Below are 10837 nucleotides of genomic sequence, written 5' to 3'. Positions count from 1 at the left end.
AATTCCAAAGGTTCAATTATGGGCTTATAATCTGTAAGGCTTATAATCAATATCAAAAGTCATTTATTCAAATTAGGCTACTAAGTAGCACTTTTTGAAAGTCAGGTTACATTGGACAGCACCCAGTTTCGCCCACCCTTCACCGCTTCCTAATGATTAGTATAGTAATCATACAAGTAGGTATATAGTGGAACCTGTTGGCCAGGTACACGGCGGGCGCGGGCGGGCGTGTTCCACAGCGGCGTGCAGGTGCACGGCTCGGAGTGGGCGTACGGCGGGCACCCGTACGCCTTCACCGGCGTCTTCGAGATCACGCCGCGCGACGAGCGGGAACTTGGCGAGCAGTTCCGCTTCAGGTATGGCTGGCTTTATACTGAAATGAAACTAATGACTTCAGTTTTCAAACCACGTCGAGGCACGGCATGGGGATATGTCGGACTTCCACCGACTAAAACCATCCCGGGGCCCTTCTACTGCTTTAGCCAGAGTCACGGGATCGCTCGCGACTACTCTGCGCCACTCTAGATGGTTCTAGTCCTTTGGACTCCTTCTCAAGGGATAGGTGTAAACCCCCTCACTCCTCATAAGAAAGGGTGCGCGGACTTGTGACGTGAAATGAAATGAAATGAAATCATTTATTCTGTAAGTAGGATATATCATCACATTTACATGTCTTCTTTTTTTTTGAGAACGCTGTAGTCGACATTTCCTATTTGACTACCCTGAGAAGAATGTCGAAACACGTTCACATACAGCCTCTATTGTTGTTAATAATCGTAATGTTTTATTTGCATTGCAGACAGAGCGTGCACATAGGGTACACAGACTTCAGCGAAGAGGAGGTGCGGAGGTTAGTCACAGAACTAGGCAAGCAGTTCCGAGGTGACAGGTATGTTTACATAATAATATACCTTTACCCTCTGACGAAGTCGGGTAAAGGGTACCGGTAAAGGGGGACCCTTTACCCGACTTCGTCAGAGGGGTAATGTTTCTAAGCATTTTTTAGTTTGGAAACGGACTCGAAATCTACTATTATGTATTGAGAATATGTGAGGTGAAATAGTACAATGTATGTAGATTTTTTTTTTTCAAAATATTCGATGATCGTTAATATCTTGAATACACAACAAATGAATCGGAAACAAAATAAGGTGATTCTTACAAAATTATATTCCATAATAAGAGGAAATAATCACAATTCTAACCAGTTTTGGAATTTATTTCGTTATATATTCGTTTGAAATTGAAATCGTCGTATATCAAAAACTTTCACATCTTCATGTGCGATTTATAATTAAATATCAAATACCGATCAAGAACGACATAATTAATTATTTTGTTACGATCACTGACACTTCCCAAGGTTATGAAAATGGCGACGAGTTATCTGTCGAAAGGTTATCGAGATCACACGTACAAACAGACGGGCTTATTGTTGTCTATAATGTAGATATGTATGTACAGTCATTAGCAAAAATGATGTAGCCTTAGTTAAATAATTGCAGTCTATAATACCAGCCTATATACGACCCACTGCTGGGCACTGGCTAACAGGCCTCTTCGTTGATAGTTTGAGCATTGATCACCACGCTGGCACATTAATATATGAAATCCAGGTTTTCTCACGTTTTCCTTCATTGTTTGTCTGTGGTCTCTTAGACTAGTATGAGAGTACTAACTAAATGACTTGTTCAATGTAACTTTGATACTTTGCCTGCGTTGGCATCGAACCTGTACCTTGAGCATACAAAGCCATGCCACAAAATTCTTCAGCAAATACTACAAAAACAAACAATAGCACAATTCGTTCGGGAGCTATGATGCCACAGACAAACAATCACGTCAAATTTGTAAACCATCTTTTTGCGTTGGATAAAAACCATTTTATAAAATCTCGACTTGTACTATTTGATCGTGTATGCATGTTTCTGCTCATGACTGCATGCTTGTATCTCTACTATTGCCACTTCTATTGTTTAACTGGACGCATATAAAAAGTTTTATGAACTGTAGTTTATATCTGTCACGCAAGCATTCACATCTGAGTACTTTATATGTTTCAATGTAAATTGTAATCGTATAAACAGAAAAATACTAGTGCTTAGTTATTTACCGTCAGAGGGCTCCGTAAGAGTTTTTTTGGTGTAATTAATATAAGAATTAAACGAAAAAAAAAAGAACGGGAAATATCATAACAAATTGAAAAATGACTTCATAAAACAGATTTTTATTTAAAAACTAGGAGGTTAAAACCTCCTAATGATAATAATTATGCCTTATCTAAGAAAACCTTTTTTCGGTTATCTGTAATTATAAAGCAGTGTAATGTACAGCCAGGAGGCCTAGGTTCGAGTCCGTCTGAGGTTGAGGTTTATTTCCTGAAAGACCTGAATATTTTATTTTAGCCTTATTGTTGCACAACCTACCGTCCGTGATAATATTATTTTTTTGTAATAAAATATCTAAACAAATGTTTTTATTTTTCAGATATCACCTTATGAACAATAATTGTAATCACTTCACATCAGCATTCTGTTTGGTAAGTCATTAAAATTAACATTAAAAACTTTTTACAATATTCATAACTTTAATGTTGCAACACAACCCTTACCGTCTCGAAGTCTCATATATTAGCAAAGTTGACAGCCGACGTAACTTATAATAAATTATGTATAGTTGAAATATGCAAGCATGCTATTTCGGCATTCATTTACTGCAATAATAGAAACTCTAGGCTATACAAGGTTTTAGGTAATATAGTAAAACCAGTCAAGGCCTTACAGTTTAGCGTATATTTAAGTCTGTCCGGGCCAAGAAGAACCTTTTGACGTTGTCGTGAAATTTACCAAAAAGTAACGAGAACGATTTTAAGCTGGGATTTCACTTTAATTATAATAAGAAAAGAGTTGCTTGATTTCAATTTTACGACCTGTCAAAAAGATGTTCTTAAAACGAACCAGTAGGTTTTTTTCCGCAGTTTTGCTCTTCTGAATATCGTTTATTGAGAATATATTTTCTTACTTCAAACTTAATTCAGTTAGAAAGATGTATTGTGTTTACCATTTATGTTTAGTACAAAGAGTTAATATCTTAATCATATTCGGAGAAACGTCTATAGTACCATGTGCTAGTCGGTCGGTCAATTCCTTATCTCCATGTTTTACTACCAATCTGCACCGGAAAATTGTAATGAGATAACACACATTCCTATATTTATCAAATAGTTTGATACGTCCTCCGTTCGAATAAACTTATCTGGCATACGGAACTGAGAGTAAATGGAAGTCAATTATAGTTAACAATAGCGTGATTATCGATAAGGCGATTTGTTACCGTATACAGGGTGTTAACAGTGCTTGTATAATTAGCTGTTGAAACAATTATTTTGTCGTGCAAGCGAGACGACGTTATATGTTTGTATAGAGCCGTCCCTCTTTACCTATGGGAACGATCTAGTACGCTTTATCCCGACGTATTGGGATCCTTTTTAGTCGAACGGAGGCCGTGTTGGTACTGTATAACTCGACACTAGCGATAGTTCGTGCGGTGATTCCATTTGGAACTACGCTCGATTGACAGATAATGATTCTAATAAAAGTGGATCGCTACTCCATCTTGGTTTGGTTCGATAGTACCTTTATAGGACATACGAAATAATTTAAACTAAAGAACAGTGTTAATTAATTTAGTTAATATTAATTAATAATAATGTATAAAATTAATAACGGAATAAGCATTACAACATTTCGTTTTAGTTTTAATCTTAATTCTAATGTTATTTATTTGCGAAAAGTTAGGCTAATGAAATAATATCCTGTATAGTGATAATTATTCAGTGGCTACATAATGAGTTGTGGATACAATGCGCGGACGCAACGCCACGTGGGCACAGACACGCGATCCAAGATTATTGAAACACTTTAGTTATTATACAATGCTTAAACTGCTCTAAAGAGAAACGAAAGTTAGTTATACTTCACTGCCTGTTTCCCGCGGGCCCGTCCGCTACAAACAAAAAATTAACCCGAGGAAACATAAAATCGGTATAAAAATTAATAAACTATCTCTGTACAAAATTTTGTCTAAATCCGTTTAGTGGTTTTCGCGTGAAAGAGGTACAAACATCCATACATATAAACTTTCGCGTTTATGATATAGTAGAGTAGGATTTTTTTAGAACTTAAAAAAGGGGAACAAGTTCAAGGGCATCTTCATTGATTCGAAGCTTTTGAAGTGTCACTGGCAAAAACTGATAGAAATTGTTATTACTCTAAAATAACGTAGCCTTTCATAGGCGAAAAAAATCTGAAAATCGGTTCAGTATATCCAGAGATTACCCCATACAATTTCACAATCTAACAAACTTTGTCGTGCAGTGCTACAGATTGATTGACCATTCTTTGAATTTGGACAATCTTTAAGCACATATGATTAAATGTTACATATAATTTGCAGGCGCTATGCGACCGCGACATCCCGGCGTGGGTGAACCGCCTCGCCTACGTCAGCTCGTGCGTCCCCTTCCTGCAACGGTGCCTGCCCAAGTGAGTAACACATGCCGTTCACCATCCCTCTCCCACCAACTCTTGGGATAATGTTATTGCAGTTGTGGAAGAGAGACGGCACGCTCTCGCAATTGCTATACTCAATTTGTTTAGGTAGTTAACTAAAGGTAAACAATCTTGGTGTGTCTTATTGTCTTGAAACTCACTTTAAAAATAAAACTCGACTAAAAACAAACGTAAAACAACAATAAAGATTGCCAAATGAAATATACCACTGAAATATATCAGTTGTTTATTTATTTAATATGTTTTTGTATAAAAAGGAACACCTAGATTGTTTACCTTTAGTTAACTACCTGAACATATGTCTTGTAGTGGTCTTCTTATAGTACTTAAAATAGGTAATCTTCTTTGAATTTAACTCTGGAAAAAGTTTTGAATGCTGCCCCATATGATATCATCATAATTATAATTTTATGAGTTGTCTTCATACATGTTCTTATAGTAAAAACGCTATTATTATTTATAATAGTAGTTTATTCATATGAATAAAGTTTAAAATATTATATAAACATACTTAAAGTCCGATTTTTAATTCGAGGCAGTAAAATGACAATTGCAACTGTCATTTATACAAAAAAGGGTGACCCGCTACAATAGTGATGTTTGGAAATCTTACTACGACGATGACATTTAGTCATACTTTATTTATTATGTATCAAAAATTTACTATTTCTATTAATTGAGCTTTTATAATTGTAAGTTGATATTAAATTTGTTTTTCATCCAACCACTGCATAATGTCAGAATTCATCCAGTTTGGAGTTGGACGCGCTCGACTTTTCTTGTATGGTAAGGTGCTTCATCTTATACCAGCACCGCATTTGGCTTTAATTTTATAAATTTAAATTAATATTATTTTGTTTTACATTTAAAAACAGTCACCGTGCATGTCTTTTGATTAATTGTCGTAAATATATTTTTTTTATACAGAGCCAATTTGATATCTGAATAAAAAAGTGTAAGCTCGACTAACTTTTGATTATAATAAATCGATTCTAACACATCACTATTTATTTGGAATTAAAAACCTGCCACACTGGAAATGTCATTTTACTGCCTCGAATTAAAAATCGGACTATACATACAAATAAGATTTGATGAAATATCATATACCGCTATTTAATCAGCTCGTCCCTGCTTGCCCCTTTCTTCCCATTGTATCAGCTAACTCCATACCAAAATTCATCAAAATTGTTCCAGCGGTTTAAGCAGCGTGAAAGAATAAAACATCCATACATAGAAACGTTGATTGTTAATATAAATAAGGATGGTATTAGTTGTAAGTGTAGTGGTAGTGTAGTGCGTGGTCGTTAGTAACGTGTTGCGCGTGTTGCGTCAGGGAGTGGCTGACGCCGGCCGCGCTGCAGCAGTCGCTGGCCGCGCACTCGCGCTCCTCCTCGCCGCAGACGCCGCAATAGCAGCGTGAGTATACAACTAGCCATACTTATACTCGTTGAACGTCTTTTTGCCCTGGTCAAACCTTTTAAAAGCGTCTATTCAGGATTGGACCGGGGAGTTTGGTGTTCTTCCCTTATTAAATCACGCTGTTGGTGAGCATGAGCACTAAATGTGGGAGTTTCGGTTACCTCCTATTAGAATAACCTAGAAATTCCCAAAGAAGTCTCCGAGCTCTTGGAACCTTACTTTAAGTTTGGCCTATGACCTGCAGAGGTACATAGTAATAGTAGTAGTATCGTTTCATGAGTAGACTTATATCCATACTGAATATATTTTTGTTTCCCTCTCCCAATGAAGGGATGTGATATTTTTGTTAATCACCCTGATCTACTGTCTTAAGGCTTACCGCCGAAATTGGATCGGGTCTTTTTGATTTGGTTCAAGATACGATCCTATAATAGTATTATAGAACCAACCCTTTATCTTGTACTGGTCAACTGTTATTCGTCTTTAATTGTCAAGTGTAGTTCTAACTCGTGTCACTGCACGAATAAGCGCCAGTGTCGCGTTTCGGAGTACTAAGTCGACCTCAATTCGCTTCAAACTGTACTCGATTCTCCCGGGATTAAGCATGTTAGACAATTACACCATAATTATGTTTTGTTGTATGTTAAACGTCATATTAATTCAATTATTTTTTCCACAGAAGACGTACTGCACGTTTGCAGTTAAGCAGTCAGAAGTGTTGTGCGAACTAATACATACTAGAGTTAACGTTAGCTAATAATTTGTTTGGCGCATTGTCGATCGTTACTAAAGAGGCGAAGCCGCGTAGTGCCGTACCCAACATTTAGTCGATATTTCTGTTATGTTAAGAAATCGACTAAACCAATCACGAACAATTCCAAGAGTAATGGACTCGACGCGACTTCGGCCTTTATATTAATCTAATCATAGTTCTACTTTAAAGATAGTAAAAATTGAGCTTTGTCTCTCTCATAAGTGTTAGTATGAGGGAGACAGGACTATTGCCCTCAGTTTTTATTATAGAGTGTTATAAGTATTTACTAAAGCGTTGTCCCCATGTTACGGGGTTCCTATTTGAATACGAAAATAACGTTTACCTAATATTTAACTTACCTACCGAAGGAATTGATCGAAACAAGCGTTTTTTTTTTCATTAAATTATATTATTAACTATTATTTAACAAAAAAACGAAACTAATGAGATAATATTCTGAAATTTAAATTTTATGTGACGTGACAGATGTTCTTTGTATATTTAGATAGCATAGTACAATGTCTTGTAAACTCGTTTTAAGTTAAAACTTAATTTAATATTATTGTGTTCTGGCAACTTTCACGTTGGATTTTAAAATGTAACAATTTTGTCGTTGAGTTGTGTGACTTGGCGTGTTGTGTGTGTGTTTACATAAATACGTAGTTGATAGTAGTCCGTCCGTCGAAAGTTTATATACAAAAGCTTCTTATACTAAGTGTGTATACCAAATATATACGAATAGTAAACAAGGGCGGGGCGCCACAACACAAGTTTTCAAACGGTGGATTATACCCAGCCTAATCGAATGCCTTATTATAACTAATATAAAATAATTCATGCTAGCACTGCGAAATACATTTTTGTATACCCTCAAAACGCAAACTTATAAATTGAGCTATATTATAAGCTATCGATTGAAACGGAGATATTTATCATAAGGTATCTGCGAACACATACTTTAATGATTATATTTTATTCAATCTTTAGCTAGAATATTTTAGCTAATCATGTACAAAAGTGAAAGATTACAATATACTAAATAAAATTAGTGTACATTATTTAAAAGCAATAAAATAATTCTAAAGTATCTCGCTCCGCCTTGTCCCAACTTACTCAAATTTTAGGTTACATAATAAAATTATGAAATTGAAAAACCGAAATAGGTTATCAGTATGGTCCTAAAAGTTAAATGGACTGATATATAACAAAAATAATTCTTTGTAATGTATTTAAAATAGATTGTTTCAATAAGTTTTAATTAAAAATATCGGGTTCTTGCTACTGTTATACGGTCAATATAAAAAAAATAAGAGAAAGGACGGCCATACATGTAACATTGTTATTTTAAGTCTTATTTCATAATGAATCACAGATTGCTGAATTGACTGACTTCAAACACAACTTTGATAAATGTCTGGTTTAGTGTATGGCCGTAAGTAAAAAGGTTTTTATTGTATCGACTATCGGGATATTATGAAGTGCCCTTAGATATGCATAAACTGGTTTATTTAGAAATAGTAGTAGTTATTTATAAGATTCCGTGTTACTCAGGATCGCAGCTCAACGTGATATTTTCCAGCCTTTTGACGTGCTTATTGTAGAGAATAATCGATAAATCTTTTTATATGAGGCAAAGTGGTTTGGGTTTAGTAGTCGGAGGTGGGTTCACAACAATTTCAATCCCAGGATAGTTGTGTATGGTGTTTTATTGATTTTATTCGCGGATCTAACTTAATATAATTGTTTCCTCTATGTAATCAACATTTTAATATATTTCTTTCAGCTCTATTATATAGCTTTTGTTTCCATATATCTGAAAACAATACCGTTAATTGACATTGCGAATTTAAGCCAGCGTTTCATAAATAGATACATATTAGATTCCCATGATTTGGTCTTTCTTGAGATTAAGCTGACTAAGATAAGTAAATTTCCTAAAATGTGAGTCCAAAAGAAAGGCCAGGTTTAGTATGATGTATGTTTACTACCATACTTACTGATTCGGCGAAAGATTAGGAGTATCAACTATTCATAATTATATTTAAGCATAGCTCGATCCTGATTCACAAAAGTGCCATTGATACAGTAATGGGAGTTAAGTAAAATTAATTTATTCTATAAAATTACTTTTACTTTGCAACCATTAATTTCTGTGAGAAACTCTAATAAATTGCGGTTTAAAAACGTTTAGACTAACTGGCTTCAAATGATATGAGCATAACATGATTATTGTAATAACCATATATTTCTATTTACTTGACAATGCGCCAACGTGTTGCGTACTCTAATAGAACCACGAGACCACGGCACCAAACAAATCCCTATTATAATTCGACTAAAACGGAATTTTATATAAAAATGTAATTAAATGTACATACTGTAAAAATGTGAGATTGTAAATCTAAGTTTTCATTCAAATTTACCATTTCAATGCTGGAAGTATAACCTAAATTGTTCACATGGATTATTATTATTTCAATTATTTGTTCGATCGTGTATCGTGTGGTCTGATTGGAGTGCGCAGATAGCGTGTGTAAGTATCGTACTACACGATAATGTGCCACTCTACACCTCAGTGTTTCAAGTTATGACATTTTTACAAGTTATAAATAGTTAGGCTATATTGTGAGGCCGCCGTAACGCGCCGGTGATGCATGGAACATTTCGTATACCTATGCCTATTTTATTTCATACTTGTTTCACACATCTGTATTACTTTTCTCCGTCGCAAACTCTAGCCTTAATCTATTGCAGACTATTGCGGTCGATTTTCTATAGTCCTGTTTTTTAGCTTAAAAATTAATGAATTTTCATACTCGTCTTGTTAAGTTCATAAAGAGTTCCTATTGCTCATGACAATGTTTGTAATATTGAAGTGCGTCCGTGCGTCAATCGGTTAGTTACTGTGGCACATACTGTAGATTTTGGAACTATAATAATTATTATAATATGCAAAGAGTTAAATTGTTGAATAACATTATAAATATTACTTAATAAGGTAGATATGTATTGTAAACAAGATTATTTTATTGTTTTAATTTTTTCGAAATGTAAGGGCAACTTACGAATGTAATAGAAAATTTTTGTTTCTCAACCATTTTCTATGTTTTTCTGTGTATTTATTTTATCTATTGCTATTTAAACCTAATTTGAATGCATTTTTCTACAAGATCGAATTTAAACCAAAGAATCTTTTTGCGCATTTTATCTGTAAATTAATGACGATTTTACACTTGTAATATTTTACGAGACTATTTTTTGCCATCAAACGTATAATTGTCACAATGAATAAATTTGCCCTACATATAGTTTGGTTTTTCTAGATCTATTATTGCAAAAACTGTATAACATTCCCTCTCTGATTTAAACGTTCCTTTGCACCTAAAAAGTTATGAGCGATGTAAACTTGGTAAATAAAATGGTTTTCTCTTATCGTAATTGGTAATGTCGGTCACAGATGTAACTTAATTTATTATTCACGCGGGCTCGTTATTTACCAAAGTTTATTCTAGTTTTATAATTAGTGTTCGCATTTATTTTAATTAGTTTTCGTGTGCATGTGCGTTTCTTTTGTATAAGGCCATATTTTACAAGCTTTTTATCTCATTTTATGTAATACATTTCTCTTTGAACCTGGATAAGGTGTTCTTTGAAATGTTTGTACAATTTATTTGTAGTTATCTAGTTGCGAGTTGAATTTCAATTTGATGTTTGTGTGTGGGATAAAGTCTCTATTTTTATTATGATGCGGTAATTAGATGAGAATGTAACGAACTAATATCTAGTAAATAAATAATATAACACTGTTACATATTTAACTACTAAATCAATGTATATTCTATTCGGTGAGCCGGAAACGTGTTAACAATAGATTCCGCTCATTGAATGGCGATATCTAATGGTTTTTCACATTATTGTCAAATTAAACCTTGGCAATAGTATAATTTTTGAACGAATAAACTGTGTAAAAAGTTTGCAATTGAATGTTTTATTGATAACAATATCCTGGAGGATTTTCAGTCCCGATCATGTGTACGTTTTGCAACTTGCACAGGTTGAGCTCAGTGAAACGGCTCCACACGCAAGCAGA

At 34.5% G+C, this 10837-nt stretch overlaps 1 protein-coding gene across 1 annotated transcript in view; it reads left to right on the top strand.

Annotated features, from left to right (window-relative positions):
• Positions 1-10726, top strand: part of LOC113505138 (deubiquitinase DESI2-like) — a 35252-nt gene extending 24526 nt beyond the window's left edge. Inside the window, 7 exon segments of the mRNA XM_026887692.1 lie at positions 206-223; positions 225-356; positions 800-889; positions 2488-2539; positions 4456-4544; positions 5908-5990; positions 6673-10726. Coding sequence (XP_026743493.1) covers positions 206-223; positions 225-356; positions 800-889; positions 2488-2539; positions 4456-4544; positions 5908-5986 — 460 coding nt within the window. The 3' untranslated portion in view covers positions 5987-5990; positions 6673-10726.
• Positions 10727-10837: the final 111 nt, after the last annotated feature.

Source organism: Trichoplusia ni, chromosome 24 (assembly GCF_003590095.1).
Source record: "Trichoplusia ni isolate ovarian cell line Hi5 chromosome 24, tn1, whole genome shotgun sequence".
Taxonomy (NCBI): Eukaryota; Metazoa; Arthropoda; class Insecta; order Lepidoptera; family Noctuidae; genus Trichoplusia; species Trichoplusia ni.
This window is presented reverse-complemented; position numbering and strand designations above follow the sequence as displayed.